The sequence below is a fragment of the Salmo salar genome, chromosome 19 (assembly GCF_965601325.2).
Source record: "Salmo salar chromosome 19, fSalSal1, whole genome shotgun sequence".
In the NCBI taxonomy this organism is placed as follows: Eukaryota; Metazoa; Chordata; class Actinopteri; order Salmoniformes; family Salmonidae; genus Salmo; species Salmo salar.
Genome location: NC_138309.1, coordinates 72,048,168 through 72,071,914, shown reverse-complemented (window position 1 = coordinate 72,071,914; position 23,747 = coordinate 72,048,168). Strand labels below are relative to the sequence as shown.

The following is a 23,747-nucleotide window of genomic DNA, read 5'->3' as shown; positions in this document are numbered from 1 at the left end:
TTCACGGTTGGGAAGAAGCCGCTCAGTGGCTTCTTCCTTGCTGAGCGGCCTTTCAGGTTATGTCGATATAGGACTCGTTTTACTGTGGATATAGATACTTTTGTACCGGTTTCCTCCAGCATCTTCACAAGGTCCTTTGCTGTTGTTCTAGGATTGATTTGCACTTTTTGCACCAAAGTACGCTCATCTCTAGGAGACAGAACGCGTCTCCTTCCTGAGCGTTATGCCGGCTGTGTGATCCCATGGTGTTTATACTTGCGTACTATTGTTTGTACAGATGAACGTGGTACCTTCAGGGGTTTGGAAATTGCTCCCAAGAATGAACCAGACTTGTGGAGGTCTACAATTTTTCTTCTGAGGTCTTGGCTGATTTCTTTTGATTTTCCCATGATGTCAAGCAAAGAGGCACTGAGTTTGAAGGTAGGCCTTCAAATACATCCACAGGTACACCTCCAATTGACTCAAATGATGTCAATTAGCCTATCAGAAGCTTCTAAAGCCATGACATCATTTTCTGATATTTTCCAAGCTGTTTAAAGGCACAGTCAACTTAGTGTATGTAAACTTCTGACCCACTGGAATTGTGATACAGTGAATTATAAGTGAAATAATCTGTCTGTAAACAATTGTTGGAAAAATGACTTGTCATGCACAAAGTAGATGTCCTAACCGACTTGCCAAAACTATAGTTTAACAAGAAATTTGTGGAGTGGTTGAAAAACGAGTTTTTGACTGCAACCTAAGTGTATGTAAACTTCCGACTTCATCTGTACATATTGTTATTTCATCCCTTTAAATTTGTGTGTATTAGGTAGTTGTTGTTGAATTGTTTGATTACTTGTTAGATATTACTGCACTGTCAGAACAAGAAGCACAAACATTTTGCTACGCTCACATTAACATCTGCTAACCATGTGATTTGATTTGAATGACTTCTACCTACATTACCAGTCAGAAGTTTGGACACACCTACTCATTCAAGGGTTTTTCTTTATTTTAACTATTTTCTACATTGTAGAAATATAGTGAAGACATCAAAACTATGAAATAACACACATGGAATCATGTAGTAACCAAAGAAGTGTTATAAAATACATTTGTATTTTTTTATTTGAGGTTCTTCAAACTAGCGAGAGTTTTTGAATCGCAAGTTCTAGAGACAATGTGTTGTTAGAACTTCGGTAGCGTTTTTCTCAAATTTGCTTTGTTAAAGTCCAGGCAGACAAATTGTTCAAGATGGATCATCAGGTGTAGATGAAGAAAGCTAGACTAAAGAGACAAGAAGTGATAAGAGGGATTAGCGATTTGATATGTAAAACAAAACAAAAATAATTATAAGGGAGGGAAAATTTGGGTTCAGAGAAGAGTTTAAGTATAAAAGAGAGGAGAGGGAGAAGAACAAAGGGAATGTAGGAGTGAAAGGTGATTGGATGGAAGGATATGAGAGAGTGAATGAGAGAGGGATAACATGGAGAGTAAGTAGTAAGTAGTGGGGACTCACCTTCGCAAAAGGAGTTTAGGATGAAGAAGGATAGGAGAAGCTTGGCCACCGTCATCCTGCCACCGAAACCCACACTCCACAACATTGCCTGCTCCTGCTCCACACTGCAACATACATACACACACATAGGACACACTCAGTGTGTGTGTGTTTTAAGAAAATGCTAATTTTCTAGAGGGAAAATGTACATTTATGACTATAACTACTGTTCCCTGAAGGAGGGAAATGAGGCACAACACATCTATGGGGAATTTGCACTCAGGGGCCCTCTACTGAAGAACATTAGAATCACGCCTGACACGGCCAATGAACACAAAGCCCCGCCTTCCAAATGTGATAAACCCGAGGTATGGATTAATTCCTTCAATTCAGTACTGCTCTTGTTCAAGCGTCTTAATACAGGAAAGAGGAGCCAACTGGAGAGTCCAACAGAATATTTATTATTGCTCCCATCTGTCACATGTACTTACAGTGGGGAGAACAAGTATTTGATACACTGCCGATTTTGCAGGTTTTCCTACTTACAAAGCATGTAGAGGTGTGGGAGGAGTGGGCCAAAATCCCTGCTGCAGTGTGTGCAAACCTGGTCAAGAACTACAGGAAACGTATGATCTCTGTAATTGCAAACAATTACCAAATATTAAGTTCTGCTTTTCTGATGTATCAAATACTTATGTCATGCAATAAAATTTAAATGAATTACTTAAAAATCATACAATGTGATTTTCTGGATTTTTGTTTTAGATTCCGTCTCTCACAGTTGAAGTGTACCTATGATAAAAATACAGACCTATGATAAAAATACAGACCTCTGACATGCTTTGTAAGTAGGAAAACCTGCAAAATCGGCAGTGTATCAAATACTTCTTCTCCCCACTGTATGTTAGCTTTTTCAAAAGCTCTAAAACTGGCAGCAATGATGTTCAAAGTAGTCCAACCTACAGAATAAACCAACAGACCACTCCAATAACATTTTCAGTAACGGTTACAGAATATTTTTGGGGTTTCTATGGCTGTGATATGTTGTTTATGTACCTTAGTTGAATGCACTGACTGTAAATCACTCTGGATTAGAACGAATCATAGATGACTAGGCTGTTTCACAAGTTTGAACATCACAGTACCGTAAGGCACAGTTTAGTACAGTAGTTTATTTAATAGAATAGACTACAGTACACTAGAGTACAGTACAGTTTAATTCCGGACATCTGTGGACGTTGGAATATAGGCCGGTCCAGACCGGACAAATCTGAACCAAACATAGACATCTATGATTGGTTCATATTTGGTCCGGATCGGAACAAAAATCTACGTCCCCAAAAATTACGGCTGGTCCTCACAGGCCCAAAAAAGACGTTGCTGTCGGTAAATGCTTAGTGGGAAAGTATGTCACACAAATGGAAACCCCTGGTCCACTCAATGTACATGCGTAACACTCGTACCGGACACAGGGCATGTAATTTCCGCTGCTCCTCAGAAGCAAACGGAGGAAGCAAAAATGGAAAATCTCAAAAGCAATTGACCTGTAGGACGCAACGTCACCTTAGAGTTGCCATGGCGAACTTCATACAGGAGGGGCGAATGGATAACGGGTGGAGATCTCCAACGTGTTTAGCTGAGACCAAAGCCTCGCATTTAAGGGCACCTATTGGTAGATGGGTAAAAATTATAATAGAAGACACTGAATGTCCCTTTGAGCATGTTGAAGTTATTAACTACACTTTGGATGGTGTATCAATACACCCAGTCACTAAAAAGATACAGGCATCCTTCCTAACTCAGTTGACGGAGAGGAAAGAAACCGCTCAGGGATTTCACCATGAGGTGACTTTAAAACCGTTAGAGTTTAATGGCTGTGATAGGAGAAACCTAAGGATGGATCAACAACATTGTAGCTACTCCACAATACTAACCTAATTGACAGAGTGAAAAGGATGACTCCTGTATGGAATACAAATATACCAAAACATGCATCCTGTTGGCAACAAGGCACTAAAGTAATACTCCAAAAAATGTGACAAAGCAACCTTTTGTCCTGAATAGAAAGTGTTTTGTTTGGGGAAAATCCAATACAACACATTACTGAGTACCACTCTCCATATTTTCAAGCATAGTGATTGCTGCATCATGTTACTGGTATGCTTGTAATCATAAGGACTGCAGAGTTTTTCAGGATAAAAAAGAAACAGAATGGAGCTAAGCACAGGCAAAATCCTAGAGACATACCCAGAAAGACTCGCAGCTGTAATCGCTGCCAAAGGTGCTTATAGCAAAGTATTGACTCTGAGATATTTCTGTATTCAAGTTCAAAAACATTTGCAATGTCTAAAAACATGTTTTCACTTTGTCATTATGGGGTATTGTGTGTAGATGGGTGAGAATATTCTTTTTTTTTCAAAATGTGGAATAAGTCAGGCGGCGAAGAAATACTTTCTGAAGGCACCTTCAGAGTAGAGAATGAACTACCCTGCTCGAAAAGCCTCTGTAGGAACATAAAAATGTCCAACAGAAAGCGCTGAAAAGGAACAATTCCTTTATTTTGGCATCACAGCTTGAACACCTGCCACTTATATCCATACAACCCTCTCGTGGAGGGTGCCCTTGCATCCTGTGTAGCAGCAATAACTAAATGTGGAATAAGTCAAGGTGTATGAATACTTTCTGAAGGCACTGTAGATATTCCTTATATTCCTCAGTGTGGCAACAACGCCCTAGGCGCATCTCTCCATGTGCTCTCCAAACTCCCACCATTTGAGAGCGATTTGTTCATGTTAAATTTATGTTTAAACTTTGTATTTAAACTTAATTTCTGTTGAATCTACATTCCATATAATCTTACAATAATAGCTATCATTACACCATTTAATTCCTTTACCATGTATTGCAACATTAGTTTGGCAGTGTAGGATATAGGCCTACTCGACCGACAGAAAATGTATGACGATGAATGGCGGTAGCTTACGCTAAATCAATGTCAACTTTTCACTTCAAGAATTCAGTATTGTTGCATTTCATTGATCTATAACTTCTGAGTGAAGTGTACACGAACGTTTGCTAGACTCACTTTCATTAAGTTTGTTGGCTGTTTAGTCCTTGGAACTCCTCGCCTGTCTGTGTCAAAGTTTGGTATCTGTCGGAGTTGTACAGTGCCTTGCAAAAGTATTCATCCCCCTTGGCGTTTTTCCTATTTTGTTGCATTACAACCTGTAATTTAAATGGATTTTTGGGGGGTTTAAAATAAATAACTACACAATCAATTGCGGGAAACGAGGGGGGGGGGGGGTGACAACATCATACAACATGCTAAAATAGACTAATCAAAACAAATCCCACTCCTTCAGTCACAGTCCAACCCAAATCACATCCCTACACAGGCTCAGCGGCCTCGGCTGTGAAATCACAAAAAGCATTCAGCAGGCACTCACAATGTCAATTTTCTCCGATTTCTTTGCCTGTGCTGTGCAGTTTTTGACCACTGCAATAAATTATACAAAGGCCACCTTTTTCACATGCAATATGTCAGGATCAGTCGGTTGGCGAGAAACATTCACTGGTGGCTCTACTACCCTTCTTCAATGCCACTTCAACTCTTCTCACCACCTCCAGATAGGAGAAACACTGGACAGCCCTTATTCTTTCCAACTGTCTCCTTCACCCTAACAGGGCACTCCAGGAATTCGGGCGCATGTTCAGCACCACAATTTAAGTATTTAACCTCAGCTGGCATATTATTTTCTTCCCATCTGCATCACTTGACACATTATCTTTTTCATTTGTCATATTGGACGGGCTTGGGCACGAAAGCTCTTACTGAGTATCTCACAAAGCCGAAGGTAGACACTACTTCAAAGAACAACAGTGTGGATGGAGTGAACTTCTTCACTCCATCCACCATACGGGTCAGTAGATGTGCACCAACCAACCCAGGTACTTCCAAAGGTACACTATATCTACAAAAGTATGTGGACACCTCTTTAAAATAGTGGATTCGGCTATTTCAGCCACACCCGTTGCTGACAGGTGTATAAAATCGAGCACACAGTCATGTAATCTCCATAGACAAACATTGGCAGTAGAATGGCCTTACTGAAGAGCTCTGTGACTTTCAACGTAGCATCGTCATAGGATGCCACCTTTCAAACAAGTCAGCCACGAAGTGGTAGGCCACATAAGCTCACAGAACAGGACCGCTGAGTGCGTGTAAAAATGCCTCAGTTGAAATGCGATTCTGTGCTTCCAACTTTGTGGCAACAGTTTTGAGAAGGCCCTTTCTTGTTTCAGCATGACAATGCCCCTGTGCACAAAGTGAGGTCCATTCAAAAATGGTTTGTCGAGATCGGTGTGGAAGAACTTGACTGACCGGCACAGACCACTGACCTCAACCCCATCGAACACATTTGGGATGAATTGGAACGATAACTGCAAGCCAGGCCTAATCACCCAACATCAGTGCCCGACCTCACTAATGATCTTGTGGCTGAATGGAAGCAAGTCCCCGCAGCAGTGTTCCAACATCTAGTGGAAAGCACTTCCCAGAAGAGTGGAGGCTGTTATAGCAGCAAATGGGGTACCAACTCCATATTAATGCTCATGATTTTTGAATGAGATGTTCGACAAGCAGATATCCACATACTTTTGGTCATGTAGTGTATCTGTATCCAGTTCCTGCACCACCCCAGAGATAAATCCCTGCTTTGAAGATCCATACAAGACACATTCCAATCCAATATCGTCAGGCGCAAAGCACGCGTCTTCTGCTCCGCGGATACACAAAAAAACAAAATAAGACCACTTCTTGTAACTCTCACTGATGCCACATTATCCAATATATCCATGATTTTTATCGAGAAGTCAAACGAATCTATCAGGTAACTCCATCAGTCCAAAACCCTCACTCAGACTAAAAACGAGTTTGAACTAGGCTTGGTTATACTAGATTTCACCACAACTTTACCTCTCATTTCATTTCTTCCTTTCTTGCAGTCAGTTTCAAACAGAACATCCACTTCCGCCATTGCTCCAATTGCTCCATTGCTCCGACCCAGATCTAAGGAAAGACCTTCACAATGATGCTTGCAATCTGATGGCGACGAACCCTCGTCAATCGTTACTGCCAAACAACACATCTAGCCAGTGGCAATTTTAGCATATAAATCTTGGTGGGGCAAACTCAACCAATTTTTATGCATGCCAGCAAAGCCACTACACAACACTAAACAATACATTAATTGCACTATAACGGTGACAAATGGTGCCCACAAACTGTTAGGGCCTACAAAAAACTGTCCCTACAGCGGAGCTTTCCTTTTAGCACCATGGAGTGAATCCTCACCACCGCTACACACGGCTATTAGCGGAGCCTCGTCTGACAGCGAAACAGTTCATTCAGCCTCATTTACTGCCTTTTTAAAAACCATAGCTGATATGGCTGACTTGCTAAAACAAAGACGGTTTCTTCTGACTCCTTGTGGATATGTGTAAGTCGATAAGAACCGCATTCTCCATAAATAATGAATGCTGACATGAGTTTGGACTTTTGAACCATACACAAACATTATTACACTAATGTTCAGTAAATTCATAATGTTTGTTCTTAACACTTAGCTCTCAGTACAAGCAAGTGCAAGCAAACAAACTGCGACGAGGTAGGCCTATTCATTCAGCACCTTCAAAATAATCAGAGACAGAATTTCAGATAGATATTAGTTAAGATAAGGCCTCAACATCTTGCTGAAGTTAACTTTACTCTTCTTTAAGTCACTACAGAGAGAGAGAGATGTGGTTAGCATACCATTTGAAGTATTTTATTAGGCCTATGTGGTCTAAAAAGGAGAGAAAATACAATCACGAGGATCCTCTTTTATAGACAATACACCGACGCACAGACAGCGCATTGCGCAAACAAAACAATCCCTCGCAATATCAACTGGAATTAGATGGATCTATTACTGAACATTAATTTTAAAAACAATTTGAATGGGAAGAGACTGTCACTGGCAAACATGGTTAAAGACCCAACAACATTATATAGTATCCCCTCCTTGTGAAGAAAAGCACATGTGCAAATTATAATGCACAAAGTAAGGAAAACAATGAAATGCATCATTCCAAAATTGTCTAAAATGATGAATAAGATACTGATGAGATTGCCCTATATAAGCAATTTAACAATTGAGATGTACAAACTATGGCATAAGGGAACGAGGAGTGGATGAGGTAAGCTGTAATTTCGATTAAGACATTAATGAGCGAGATAAGCACTTTGAATTCAGAACATGGGTGTTCTTACAGTATTCTCCCTGTACACCAAGTTAGAACCGTAGGATAAATAACAGGGGAATATAAGCAGACAATGAAAGCTTTTACAATATTTAATGATGACATTTCCCTTAAACAGGCTTTAGGCTACATGTGCACCTCCAAGTCAGAACAGTAGTTCTGATGGGAAGATGAACCAAATTCTTAGGGTGAGCTACTGGGTTACTAACAGCTTACTACACAACATACACTTAGTATTACTTTATACTTATCTCCCTGGTATATTACATAATTTATGCAGCAGCATACAATACATATTTTTGGACCATTGTGCTGTGCTCACTTGAACAGAAAGGTGGTCCTTCTTGAGGCCAAACCTTGTCATCAAATTCTGGCATTCTCTGGATTTATGGGGATTTCAAGAGAACTGGGAAAAAAAAAGAAAAAAAAAGGTTAAATCATGATGTCAGTGATCTTCAGGTTGAAGCTCTAGAAAGAGGCCCGAGTTCCCAACTTGGAATTCCGAGTTGGATGACCGTTCAAAACGTATTTTCCCAGTCGGAGCTTGTTTCTTTACAAGTTTCCAGTTGTCTTGAACGCACTAAGGTCTGAGATGTCCAAGTTCCGAGTTTCCAGTTGTTTTGAGCGCGGCAGAAGTAATGCTGGTTTGACAGCATGGCCAATGTATTCAACCTTTTCTGGACAATGGTGTTGCGTGTGAATGTTTATCCTTTTAAGCTTGGAAAAGAGACCCTTTCAGACAGATGTTTTAAATCCTTATACCCAGACTTGGACCACACACCATCTCCACCAAATAGTAGGCAGGGGAAGCAAAATAGTGATTGCTTTGCGATGCTCACATAACACATAGTTAGCTACTGATTCCTTCAAACCCCTCATTGTTGAATATGCAATTTCCAACTTGTTGTGTAATGTTTAGGTCCAATGGCCGATGAGCACCGATACATTTCATCTATAATTTATCTTCATATGACAAGGTTTGAAAAGGATTTGCCAGTAGATTATAGAGTCATGATGATGACTACTTGTCTAGCTAAGATTTTGAAAGTATTGTAGCGACCCGCACAGACAGCCGTGTGTTATGTGTTAGGCTATTAGTCAGTTGTGTCGTACTTACCAGTGTTCGCGGGGTCCGACATGCCAATCAACCTGCTATCTGACAATCACGGGAATGCCTGGAATGTTCTGATGCCGGGCATCCTGGTGGTTGGCGGAGTGGCGTGGAGGGGGTTTGGGTAGGGGGATGGAGCATTGGAAGTTAAGACCAGGTTTAGCCATTGTTCTTTCTCTTACATCTGGCCATCACCAGAGAAGGTCACGGTTGGTTAGTGGGGTATCTTTCATTTATTTGGCGTGGGCTATGGCCAAACAGTAGCCTGTGTAAAGTTGGGTTAATAAACCGCCAATTCGTAAACTCCATCCTCTGTCTGGACAATTGTTCCTTTATGATCTAGTCAGGTCATTACAGTATGATGTTGACATGATCAGTCCAATCAAAGCTACAGTTGATATAACATTATTTGACAGACATATCTGTCTGGACAGAAGGAAATAACAGGTGATTGAGTCCAGGTGAGTCCAAATGATCGCTGATGCACGTGACGAGTGAAGCAGGTGTGCGTAATGATGGTGGCAAGAGTGCATAATGCTGGGGAGCAGGTGTGACAGTACCCCCCCCTCCCCTAGGGGGCAACACCCGGCGTCCCACCTGGGTGAGCCTGACGGGCCGGCCTTGGCACGGGCGCTGGGCAAGCCGGCTGGGCGTAAAATCCCGGCAGAGGCGTGGGAGCCTGGCGAGCCGGCTGAGGCATAGGAGTCTGACGATCCGGCTGAGGCACGAAAGCCTGCTGATCCCGCTGGAACATGGGAGCCGGCTGAAAAGTAGATGCGTGGCGAGCCGGCTGAGGCGTAAAACTCTGGCGATCTGGCTGAGGCCTGACGTGGGATGGGCGCCTGCCGAGCCAATCAGGGCAAGGAAACCTCTCGAGCCAGCTAGGGTGTGGAATTCCGACGAGCTGGCTTAGGCACACCTGGTTCCATCGGCGGCGGCCCCTGGACCCGATGTCACCACCAACCGAAACGCCAGCACTCCCCGATGCACCATTTGATGGCTTCCGCATTCTGCAAGGACCGCCGCTGAAGTCGAGAAGCAGGTACGGGGAGTCAAACATTTAATGAGAAACAGAGAAGGAACAAGACAGGAACAGCGTCAGCACACGGGTGACAAAACGGCATACGAACGTTAATGCGGAAGCGGGGAACAGAGCTGGGGGACAGACAGATATAGGGAAGGAAATAAAAGGTGATTGAGTCCAGGTGATCGCTGATGCATGTGACGAGGGAAGCAGGTGTGTGTAATGATGGTGGCAGGCGTGCGTAATGCTGTGGAGCCCAGCGCCCTCGAGCTCCAGGGGGAAGTGCGGGAGGCGTGACACTGACGACTAGTGGATGGGGAATTTAACATGAACTGCTCATTTACGCACTCTTTAATGCCTCATAATCTTGACGTCTAGGTGTTAATGGTCTCGTGAAACACTGTCTGTCTGGCAAAATATTTTTAAAAAGAAGGGAAGTGTTAAGCTCTCTCTCTAAATATAATTATCTGTTAGCACAGCGTCATTAGGCCAACTGTAAGGTTGATATTAATTAGGCATAATCACACTTAATATGAGGAGGGCATAATTAAGCTTCTTGCTAATTGCAGTGTTTGTTTACTGGTATTTACTGTTAATGTCACCGAGTTGAGTGTCGTGTCTAGCGGGGTGCCACATGGGAACATGACTCGACACTTACATTCTATCCATATCTCATCTCAAGGACTGGGGTGTATTTCATGTGTGCACATCGTAGAAGACTGTTGCAAAACATTTTGTAACTAAAATGAGTTTATTTGTCAAGTAGATACCTCCCTGTTTCGGCCTGTTTGCTTCCGTTTGGTTTCCAGTGGCTACACCCCTGATACACTGTAGGCTAGGGAGATGTCACACTGTCTCCCTAAATCTGGATTTCACTTCTTACCCTTCAATTAACATTTGTAAATGTATAGCTTAATGTCAATTAATAATGAACACATGGCAAGGGCAAGGAAAAACACATTGTTATTTTGGGTTAAAAAAACTATTTTCAACTGGTCCTCTCTAGAGGTCAACCGATTATGATTTTTCAACGCCGATACCGATACCAATTCTTGGGGGACCAAAAAAGTCGATACCGATTAATCGGACGATTTTTTTAAACATTTATTTATTTATTTGTAATAATGACAATTACAACAATACTGAATGAACACTTATTTTAACTTAATATAATACATCAATAAAATCAATTTAGCCTCAAATAAATAATGAAACATGTTCAATTTGATTTAAATAACGCTCCAAGTCTCAGAGCGAGTGACGTTTGAAACGCTATTAGCGCGCACCCGGCTAACTAGCTAGCCATTTCACATCGGTTACACCAGCCTCATCTTGGGAGTTAACAGGCTTGAAGTCATAAACAGCGCAATGCATTGCGAAGGGCTACTGGACAAAACGCACAAAAGTGCTGTTTCAATGAATGCTTACGAGCCTGCTGCTGCCTACCATCGCTCAGTCAGACAGCTCTATCAAATCATAGACTTAATTATAACATAATAACACACAGAAACACGAGCCTTAGGTCATTAATATGGTCGAATCCGGAAACTATCATCTCGAAAACAAAACGTTATTCCTGTTACATTGCACAACCTTCAGTGTTATGTCATAATTACGTAAAATTCTGACAAATTACCCAAAGTGTTGCATATACCCTGACTCTGCGTGCAATGAACGCAAAATGACACAATTTCACCTGGTTAATATTGCCTGCTAACCTGGATTTCATTTAGCTAAATATGCAAGTTAAAAAATATATACTTCTGTGTATTGATTTTAAGAAATGCATTGATGTTTATGGTTGGATACAGTCGTGCAACGATTGTGCTTTTTTCGCAAATGCGCTTTTGTTAAATCATCCCCGTTTGGCGAAGTCGGCTGTCTTTGTTAGGAAGAAATAGTCTTCACAGTTCGTAATGAGCCAGGTGGCCCAAACTGCTGCATATACCCTGACTCTGTTTGCAAGAGAAGTGACACACTTTCCCTAGTTAAAAGAAATTCATGTTAGCAGGCAATATTAACTAAATATGCAGGTTTAAAAATATATACTTGTGTATTGATTTTAAGAAAGGCATTGATGTTTATGGTTGGAGCAACGTGTACCTAAGCGATTATATGCAACGCAGGACAGGCTAGATAAACTAGTAATATCATCAACCATGCGTACTTAACTAGTGATTATGATTGATTGTTTTTTATAAGATAAGTTTAATGCTAGCTAGCAACTTACCTTGGCTTCTTACTGCATTCGCGTAACCTTGTGGAGTGCAATGTAAAGCAGGTGGTTAGAGAGTTGGACTAGTTAACCGTAAGGTTGCAAGATTGAATCCCTGAGCTGACAAGGTAAAAATCTGTCTTTCTGCCCCTGAACAAGGCAGTTAACCCACCGTTCCTAGGCCGTCATTGAAAATAAGAATGTGTTCTTAACTGACCTGCCTAGTTAAAGGTCTACATAAAAAAGGGGTTGAGGTCAGGGCTCTATGCAGGCCAGTCAAGTTCTTCCACACCGATCTCGAAAAACCATATCTGTATGGACCTCGCTTTGTACATGGGGGCATTGTCATACTGAAACATGAAAAGGCCTTCCAAAAACTGTTGCCACAAAGTTGGAAGCACTACAAAGTCATTGTACGCTGTAGCGTTAAGACTTCCCATCACTGGAGCTAAAGGGCCTAGCCCGAACCTTTTGTATATACTTTATAGTGTATGTGTACTGAACAAAAATGTGACTCACCAGCTCGATTCTGTCAATGTAGCAAAATGTGAAATGGTGTTTTTTACATTGGATAAAGTAGAGACTCAGAGCTACAAAATGGTATATCATACACTGCATTTAAGGAACAATGGGAAAGTAATTCTGCTTTGAAAGTTGATCAACTTGTAAACTCACTTTTGAGAAAAATCGCCTTTGAATGTTTTGGTATGTGATGAAGAGCTCTTCTTTGTCTACACCCATTCAGCATCGTTCAACCCTCTTAAGCTTTAGCCCCACCCATCTCGTTTCGCTCTCGGAGCGCACACTTGACACCCTGACCGATGATTTGTTTACCTCTGGATAACATGAAAACAGCCTAACCAACTCTGCTAGACGTTTACTGACACCGGCCATATTCAACGGGTGTTCTACACACGTCACGGAACGTTAACTAACAAGCCAGCCAGCTAACGGTAGCTAGTTAAACAACAATGAACAAAGTGTCAACAATGCCTAACATTAGTCTCTAACTAGAAAAGCAAACAGCTCTGGGAAACTAATAATAAGTGCGCTAGGGAGCCAGCCAGCTAACGTTAGCTAGCTAACAGTACACTTTAGCTTAAGACATATAGCTAGCTAGCTAGGTAAACAACGTTTAAGATCACATACATCACGTAACATTAGCTGATGAGCCAGTCAACTAACATTAGCTAGTTAAACAACAATGAACAAAGTGCCAACAATGCCTAACATTAGGCTCTAACTAGAAAAGCAAACAGCTCTGGGAAACAAATAATAGCGTCCGCTAGGGAGCCAGCCAGCTAATGTTAGCTAGCTAACAGTACACTTTAGCTTAAAACAAATAGCGAGCTAGCTAGGTAAAAAACGTTACCTAGCTTGGTAAACAACGTTTAAGATCAGACGTCACGTAATGTTAGCTAACGAGCCAGCCAGCTAATGTTAGCTAGTTAAACAACAATGAACAAAGTGGCAACAATGTCACAGTGCTGGGAATTAACCAACAAGCTAGCTAACATTAGGCTCTAACTAGAAAAGAAAATGGCTCTGGGAAACAAAAAACAGTAGCCAGCCAGCTAACAGTACACTTTAGCTTGAAATGAAACCCCTTTCTGTCAAAATTAGCAACGTTTAATATCTGAAAATGTAGCTAGCTAACGCTAGCCTGTCTTACCTGTATACATCATCATGCATTATGGACATGTCTCCCTGTCAGGAATGCCATACCACGGTTGCCCTTATTTTGAAGATGTTATCCGGAGACAGGTGTTTTCTCCATCTCTTTAGCTATCATACTCTAATTCCACTGATTTCAAAACTTGATCCTCCAGGAAGTGGAGAGCAACACTTATGCAACTCCACTAAACAATACATTTTAAAAAAGCAGCGTTCGACAGGATTACCAACACCAGACCAATCTGAACTCCTCTCTTGGCATGTCCAGCCCACTCATTATATCAGCCAATCATGGCTAGTGGGAAGGTTGCCTTAACCAACAAGGCTCGTAATTTAACAATTGTATTCGTATTTACAGATGGCATACAAGTTTGTATTAATGCACATGAAATTTCACATGTTTGAGAAGGCATTTCTGCCAAAAAAAGTATTTTGATGAAAAAAAAAATAATCACGTTCAAACGGCTCTTTTGGGAAGTCATGACTTGTGACATAAGCATCAACGCAACAATTTCAACTATTTTACTGAGTTACAGTTCATATAAGGAAATTAGTCAACTTAAATATATTCATTAGGCCCTAATCTATGGATTTCACATGACTGGGCAGGCGCGCAGCCATGGATGGGCCTGGGAGGGCATAGGTTGGACATACTGCCAAATTCTCTAAAACAATGTTGGAGGCAGCTTATGGTAGAGAAATAAACATTACATTCTCTGGCAACCGCTCTGGTGGACATTCCTGCAGTCAGCATGCCAATTGCATACACCCTCAAAATTTGACACATCTGTGGCATTGTGTTGTGTGACAAAACTGCACATATTTTATTTCAGCTCATGAAACATGAGACTAACACTTTTGTCATGACTCTCATGTGAGGATCCAATGATCAGCTTGGCAATGGTTGACAAATAACCAGGCCCTCTCTCACCCACAGAAGAGGGGAGGGGGGTGCTGGGCTGCTTTTTGACACCTCACACCCGGTCGTAAATGTTATGCAGCAGAGGACTCTCTGGCTCTCTAGTATCAACCAAAGGAATACCTTTGTTCACAGACTTTTGCCCACCCTAAACTCTAACGTCCAAAAAGTGGATAATGGAAGAATAATTCTAGCATAAATTATGTGGGAAATGGTCACGTAAAGAATAATACGGTCATATTGTTTGTCATTTTGTGATGTTATTAAAAACTGTATGAACCAAATACTGTAACTTAGGAAGGAAACCCCCTTTAGCTGTCAAGTTTTCATCCAATCTGAATACAATATGAAGAATGATGAAAGTATTTTTGTTAAGATATTAATGTGATTTTGATTTTCTAATGAGATAATGAGATAAGTGTGTGAGTCAGTGAGCGAGCGAGTGAGGCCCGTCAGTGGACAGCTCTGACAATGCCGAAACCCTACCTGACTTCTCAGAGATCAGGCCTTTCATAATTCATTACACTTACACCCCCCCTTCTCTCTCTCTCTCTCTTTCCTATCCTAACAAGGCCTCACTTGTCAGTTAAATTAATTTGCTTACAATTCCATTTCCAGCGTTTATCTTTTTTTGTATTATTCCCCTCTAACCCACTTTGTTTTGCTTCACACTGTATTTACTCTGGGGCTGGGCGATACGGCCAAAATATTATATCATGGTATTTAAAAACAATTGACGGTATTTTATGTTTTTTTAATAATAAATGTTATACATTTGCTTTATGAGTAGTGCATGACCCTAGGGTGGCAACACATACATTCTAAGTGATTTCAATGGGTCTTTCTCCATTCTCCATACTGTTCAATTCAACTTCAACCCACAAAAAAAGTAATCATATTCATCAATTTCTGCATTTGAGATCATTTCCACACTGCCACGTAGGAGTGCACGATATGGGCAAGCAATCTGGGCCTTATTTTTAACCAAATGTTGCAATTTGACTTGTGATTTAGAGCAAAACACTTGGGATAACGGTTGGAATCATGGAAATAGAATGTCTATTCTAATTATATAGTTAGAATATAATAGTGGCCACTTTTAATAGTGTTGTTTGACATGACAACGAATGAAAATGCCAGGGAGGAATTATTGTGACAGGGTAAGATAGGTGTTTCCTAGGGGACCCTATAATCTTTGGCTACATTGACTGTTTTCTCTTAGCTACTTCATGTAGCTAACATATTCTTGGTTTGCGTATTCCTCTAATTTAGAAGATACTGTTGCACAAACAACATGCTGATTTAGGTCTACACCATCACTGGTATTATCAGGCTGTATAACTAATTACGCTTGCTCTTACTAGTACATTTAATAGCTAGCTAGCAATTAGCATTAGCGGCTAACAATCAGTGGCTAACAAGATTTAGGAACAACTTGCTAAGAAAAGACAAACAAGCTGTTTGCAGATGTAAGAAACACAAGCTAATAGTGTAATTATAGAATGCTAATCGATTTATATTAAGAAGCAAAGTGACAACTGCATCGTTGTCATCAACATTGTTGCATATGCTGCATTGACCATGCAGACTGAACGCAAGTGTCTCGTGGTCGAGGAACAACAAATGCGCTCCTTGAGTGACAGGAACCGGGGCTAGGTCTGTGTGGAAAGCGGCATGGAGAGAGAGAGTGGAGAGAGACGACTCAAGTAGCGAAGTAAACTATAAAAATGGTTGTTACACACTGCGTATCACATTTAACAAACCAAACTTTAAAATACCGTTATAAAAGGTAAAGTAAAAACCCAAACCGGTCCGTGCATCAACACAGGTATATCGCAAAAAACGGTATACCACCCAGTCCTAATTTACTCCCTTCAGTACAAAGGAGAGGCAGAGAGGGAAACCAGCCAATGCCTCAGCCTGTCTCTCAGGAATCCAACAGCAAAGCTGGAAGGTACAATCCAAAGGTAAATAAACAGACTAAAAACCTGTGTGAAATACAATAAAATACAGTAAAATAAACATGCTGTTCCCATTCAGTCTCTGGTATGCTGTTTGAGATACGGCACACGGTGGATTCAATTCAGCCAAATAAATAGAAATGTTCAGGTGAGGCAGAAAGAGACAGGAAAGGTAGAGAAGATAATAGTAATGGTGTGTCGGTGCATGTGTGTCAGTGCAAATGGGGGACATTTGTTTTCATTTGGTTTCCTGTTTCCTCAGCATTATTGCAGATAGCATTCAACACCCTTGTCTCCTCTCCACTGCGGTTTCCTGTAGCCCCCTCTATAGCCTTTCTCTCCTTCTCCCTTACCCTCTTTACATCCTTTCCCTGCTGTGCCCTGGAGACCTTAGAGACCCTGCTCTCCCGCTTCTCTCTCTCCTCATACACTCTACCTCCCCCTATCCCTGCCTCTTTCACTCCCCCCTTTCCCTCCATTCCCTGCTGGGCCCTGGGTCCCTCTTCTCCCCCATGGCTGTGGTCCTGTAGCAGGGGAGATTATGTCCACTCAGTGGGTGCACAGAGAGAGCCTTAGCATCACGCCTCAGTGTGTGTGCATGCAAGTGCGTGTGATTGTGTGCGTTTGTGTGTGCGTGCAGAGGAATGCTCCACACAGAACCTGAGTGACCCGGGGGAGCAGTTCATGTGTTAGATAATCTTCTACTTCAGCAGTGCTTATTAGCTGCAAATCCTGGAGCAATGTTAAACTGATCCAATCTAGCCAAACACAAATTAGTGCTATAAAGCAGTGGAAGTAAATAATGATAGACCCATTAGAGCTGTGTTAAAGTTGCAATAAGCAGAAATCGCTCCACCATTTCCTGGTTGCTAAAATTCTAATAGTTTATGTGACAAAACAAGCAATGCATAGTGTAGAGAATCATTGTACCATCTAAACCGCAGTGAAATATATTTTCAGCTGTTTGAAGATGGTGTACAAAACCAAAAGTAAAAGACCCAAAAACAAAACTTAAGAATGGGATGCATGGGCTTCCCGAGTGGCGCAGTGGTCTAAGGCACTGCATCGCAGTGCTAGCTGTGTCACTAGAGATCCTGGTTTGAGTCTAGGCTCTCTGACCGGGAGACCCATGGGGCGGCGCACAATTGGCCCAGCGTCGTCCGGGGTCGGGGAGGGTTTGGCCGGCAGGGATGTCCTTGTCCCATTGCGCCAGGTGTACGGTGTTTCCTCTGACACATTGGTGTGGCTAGCATTGTGTCAAGAAGCAGAGTGGCTTGGTTGGGTCATGTTTTGGAGGATGCACAGCTCTCGACCTTCGCCTCTCCCAAATCCGTACGGGAGTTGCAGTGATGAGACAAGACTAACTACCAATTGGATACCATGAAATTGGGGAGAAAAAGGGGTAAAATAAATTTACAAAAAAAAGAATGGGACACATAGAAATAGCACACATAGAACAGTTTCACCGCTTCATAGTCTTGCTTTCAATGAGAATGACAGATATATAATTTATATTTCTATAATGAATTTGGTCAGGTCGACCAAGAAGTTACATATTGCAGACTTAAAAAGCTACAGGAAGAGAAGAGCTTTGTCCCAAATAGCACCTTATTCCCTATTTAGTGCTCTACATTTGACCAGGGCCCATAGGGTGTAGCCATGGTGTAGAGCAGGAATAGTCAATAACAACACACTCCCAGACCAGTGTTTATCATTACTTAAAAACACAAAAGGGTCTGATTGGGTTCAATTAGTCCATGGTTATATCCCAAATGGTACGCTATTCCCTATATAGTGCACTACTTTTGACCAGGGTCCATAAGGCTCTGGTCAAAAGTAGTGCACTATGTAGGGAATACGGTGCCATTCGGGACATAGCCCATGTGGTTCAATGGGACCTGGATTAAGCAGCATTTATGTTTCATATGTGGATACAAACAATGAGCCAATTTCTATTTTTGCCAAAACAAAAGAGTGCTCTATAGCTTTGACACAACGTTGTCCTAACCCACTCAATCACTCACATACTGACAGGCACATACTGACAGATGCACCCACAAAACACACACACTGACACACACCTCTGCTACCATAGTCTCATCACTAATCCCTCTCCCAAACGCTAAGGACATCTCTGAGATGACGGATGGATGAGTGGATATGACTCACCCCTGTACAGGTTTGGTTCTACAAGGCACAGACCGAATGAGGCAAAAGATAGAGTCCTGCAGAAGACGTAGAGAGCAGTGAGGCGTGCCCCAACGCTACACACTGTCCTCTCTACCGCAGCTTCCCACCCCCCTCATCTCCATTGTCACTATCCATATCTCAATCTCCCTGTCTCTCTCTCTTTCCCTGACTCCCTCTGTCAAAGTCACTGCTCATCTCCTGGTCTCTCACCACCACCCCCTCACTTGCTCCCTCTCCTCCTCCGCTCCTCTTTCCATCTCCAGGCATGTCTCTTCCTCTCTTGCTTCCCTTCACTTTTCGCCTCTCTTGGACAATCTTTCCCTCTTTCCGTCTGTTGGCTCTGTCTGTTCCTGGTATTGTCTGTGTCGGGTCTCGTCTCGTTCCCTTTCGCTTCAATACACTAATACATTGGGTTACTGGAGAGTAAAAAAGAGTACTATTACTGTGGAAAGCAATCCACAACCTCATTGCAACCCATGGCACATTACAACGCATTTTCCCCATTTCCAACACTGTACTATTTAAAAGAGTTTCTCACAAACTCACAAGTTCCATACTACCCATACACTCAGTGCAAATCATTTTTACTGTGGAAGTGTATAGTTAAGCCATTCTAAAGTCCACTGTAACACACGGAACACATTGCCAATTGGCTCATATTCACTACTACTTCACATTGAAATAGTAGAAAAGTTCAGCCGATTTAGCCCATGAAGTACTGTACATAAAAATGTTATATGAGCTACATAAAATCTACTACAGTATTTCACTGTAACGTTAAGTCTTCAATCAAAGTCAGGATAGGCTACACTGCAGAAACGAGTCACTCCTGGCAATTTGGCTAATAACCAGAGCCCATTAAAATTGCTTTATAGTTCTCTCCTGCTTTCAGCCCACAGAAATGTACTACTATTTAATTACTGGGGGGAAAGTTTTGGGATCTTTTCTCGTTTATCTCTTGGTAATGTGTGATTAAGACCAAAAAATGATTGTAAAGTGAAGCGTAATAATATCTGGACCCTCTGGGTCGGATCCAGAGAGGCCCCCCCGAGAAACAGCCGACAGGGAACCGTATCTCTCTGAATCCCACCCGGCCCACAGCACCAGATACTATTGATTACATGACAATTGTGTCTGACTTAACTTAACCTTGGTGAGAACCAATGTTCCTTCTAAGCTGCGCGCGTGCGCAGCCACGCACTTCTTCCAGGACTGTCACACAGAAGAAATGCTATGCGGCGCAGAGACGCAAGAGATTGAACTTCCCTGAGTTCACCCCATTAGTTTCCACTATATAGATCAACGTTTTTTCTGTGACAGAATCAACATTATATCAGCACCTTTTCAATGCAACACACCAAAACTAATCTAACTTTGCAAGATTGAGTCTGTGATTTTGTTGTAGGCAGAGCCAAAGCGAAACAGAGTATAATTCTATTGGCGGGGTAGCCCACAAGCGGTCTTTCAATCACATCACCCCTGAGTGAATGCGCTTTTCAGATCAGTTCGGATCAGAGTGCAGAGCCGCCAATGTGCACATTTGCTGATATTCTATCCTAGTTAGCAAGTTATTAGCCCAGTTATAGATAATTATAGGTCAGCAATGAGGAGTTACTACTTCCTACAAGGCTACATTTCAGGCTGTCTTTGAAAAGTATGTCAGGTACAGTGAGGGAAAAAAGTATTTGATCCCATGCTGATTTTGTACGTTTGCCCACTGACAAAGAAATTATCACTATAATTTTAATGGTAGGTTTATTTGAACAGTGAGAGACAGAATAACAACAAAAAAATCCAGAAAAACGCATGTCAAAAATGTTTTTAAAATGATTTGCATTTTAATGAGGGAAATAAGTATTTGACCCCTCTGCAAAACCCTTGTTGGCAATCACAGAGGTCAGACGTTTCTTGTAGTTGGCCACCAGGTTTGCACACATCTCAGGAGGGATTTTGTTCCACTCCTCATTGCAGATCTTCTCCAAGTCATTAATTAAGGTTTCGAGGCTGACGTTTGGCAACTCGAACCTTCAGCTCCCTCCACAGATGTTCTATGGGATTAAGGTCTGGAGACCTTCAGGACCTTAATGTGATTAAGGTCTGGAGACCTCCAGGACCTTAATGTGCTTCTTCTTGAGCCACTCCTTTGTTGCCTTGGCCGTGTGTTTTGGGTCATTGTCATGCTGGAATACCCATCCACGACCCATTTTCAATGCCCTGGCTGTGAGGGGAGGAGGTTCTCACCCAAGATTTGACAGTACATGGCCCCGTCCATCGTCCCTTTGATGCAGTGAAGTTGTCCTGTCCCCTTAGCAGAAAAACACCCCCAAAGCATAATGTTTCCACCTCCATGTTTGACGGTGGGGATGGTGTTCTTGGGGTCATAGGCAGCATTCCTCCTCCTCCAAACACGGCGAGTTGAGTTGATGCCAAAGAGCTCCATTTTGGTCTCATCTGACCCACACTTTCACCCAGTTGTCCACTGAATCATTCAGATGTTCATTGGTAAACTTCAGATGGGCATGTATATGTGCTTTCTTGAGCAGGGGGACCTTGCGGGCGCTGCAGGATTTCAGTCCTTCACGGCGTAGTGTGTTACCAATTGTTTTCTTGGTAACTATGGTCCTAGCTGCCTTGAGATCATTGACAAGATCCTCCCGTGTAGTTCTGGGCTGAATCCTCACCGTTCTGATGATCATTGCAACTCCACGAGGTGATAACTTGCATGGAGCCCCAGGCCGAAGGAGATTGACAGTTCTTTTGTGTTTCTTCCATTTGCAAATAATCGAACCAACTGTTGTCACCTTCTCACCAAGCTGCTTAGCGATGGTCTTGTAGCCCAATCCAGCCTTGTGTAGGTCTACAATCTTGTCCCTGACATCCTTGGAGAGCTCTTTGGTCTTGGCCATGGTGGAGAGTTTGGAATCTGATTGATTGATTGATTGCTTCTGTGAACAGGTGTCTTTTATACAGGTAACAAATTGAGATTAGGAGCACTCCCTTTAAGAGTGTGCTCCTAATCTCAGCTCATTACCTGTATAAAAGACATCTGGGAGCCAGAAATCTTTCTGATTGAGAGGGGGTCAAATACTTATTTCCCTCATTAAAATGCAAATCAATGTATAACATTTTTGTTGTTATTCTGTCTGTCACTGTTCAAATAAACCTACCATTAAAATTATAGACTGATCATTTCTTTGTCAGTGGGCAAACGTCCAAAATCAGCAGGGGATCAAATACTTTTTCCCCCTCACTGTATAGCCAGAGAAATGTTGAGCATTAGCCAACTTAACTGATCAAATAATTGAGTTTATGGTGTGAAAATTAGCTGGCTAATAAAGTCAGACAGCTAACGTTACAACATCAGATGAGCTAACGTCAGTAACCTAACAAGTTCGCTATAGTATTAACTGGTAAAGTTATACGACTCTTTGCCGTTCCTCAAGTTATAACGCGTTAGTTGCTTACGGGACCCTGGCAATCTGTGTGAAATGTTAGCTAGTTATAGTTAGCTACTATCTGTAAACTAATGTTTTCCCTCTACAGTATGTGATTAAGTTTCAGAATGAGATAATTAGGTGAAAATTAGGCGTTGCTTGTTAAACCAGTGTAGCTGGTGCTGGGCCTGGCTTAAGCTGGATGCCACTATAGAGGTGAAAGGAACACCACACACTTTCCCTCTCTATAACTTTTTTTCAATACAGTGGATAAAAAAGGGTATGCCAGGTGTACTCTCTGCCTCGATTATGCCAACAAAGGGTATCATGCTCTGCTGGCACATTGTAGAACAGATGTCCACAGGCAGAACGTGTATAATGTAATAATGTGCAGTGTATCCCAAAGATATTGCTTTTGTTGTTGTCACGTCCTGGCCAGTATAAGGTTAATTGTTTTTGTAGTTTGGTCAGGACGTGGCAGAGGGTATTTGTTTTATGTGGTTCGGGGTGGTGTGTTTGTGTAAAGGGTGTTTGATTTAGTATTTCCGGGTTTTTGGTTGATGGTCTATGTGTTTGTATTCTATGGTTAGTCTGGTGTGTGTGTTTCTATGTTTGGTTAATTGGGGTTGGGACTCTCAGTTGAAGGCAGGTGTTGTCTATCTGCCTTTGATTGAGAGACTCTCAGTTGAAGGCAGGTGTTGTCTATCTGCCTTTGATTGAGAGTCCCATATATTAGGGTGTGTTTGTGTTTGTGATTTGTGGGTGATTGTTCTGTGTTGAGCTTTGCTTTGCCAGACTGTTTGTTAGTTGTTCGTTTTTCGGTTTTGTTATTTTGTATGTTCATTTTTGAAGATAATTAAAAATCAAGATGAGCATTCACGTACCTGCTGCGTATTGGTCCTCATTCACCGACAACAGCCGTGACAGTTGTGTTGAATTTGACAGTAACACTTGTGAGTGAGGGGGGATTATTACATTTTTACTCAGTGAACATTACTTTTGCACACATGTAGCATTGTGCACTTGATCGATGTCTATAGTGGCCACTATAATAGAGCAAAAATAGAATGCATGTTTGTTTCATTCTATTTCTACTTTAAGATGTTTTTTCCCAAGTGCAATATTTAGATGTGTGTGGTCACAAGTGTTCTATTATAAAGGCTGTCATGGCTAACTGCAATATTAGTGTACTGTTCTTTCTCATTTGCAGTAAAGTCTAGGCAACAAATAACAATGGATTGCTTTCTTAAGGTTAGGTTCACATTAAACACTTTTTATTTTACACACAGAAACTGATCATGTAGATCATTCTTTGTTGTTTAATTAGTTAACCTGCATTTCCCCCTAACAGGGATTTTTTTACATGTTTCAGTGCAACAAAAAAAGTGTTACCTTTTTGAACCCTCACCAGTTTGCATCCCTGACAATAGGCTGGGCAG

At 41.8% G+C, this 23,747-nt stretch overlaps 1 protein-coding gene across 1 annotated transcript in view; it reads right to left on the bottom strand.

Moving 5' to 3' along the window:
* The window catches only part of LOC106579432 (cadherin-23), a 692,150-nt gene that overhangs the window by 621,024 nt on the left and 47,379 nt on the right, over positions 1-23,747 (bottom strand). Inside the window, exon 2 of the mRNA XM_082965932.1 lies at positions 1,502-1,605. Coding sequence (XP_082822058.1) covers positions 1,502-1,586 — 85 coding nt within the window. The 5' untranslated portion in view covers positions 1,587-1,605. The remainder of the gene's footprint in view (positions 1-1,501; positions 1,606-23,747) is intronic.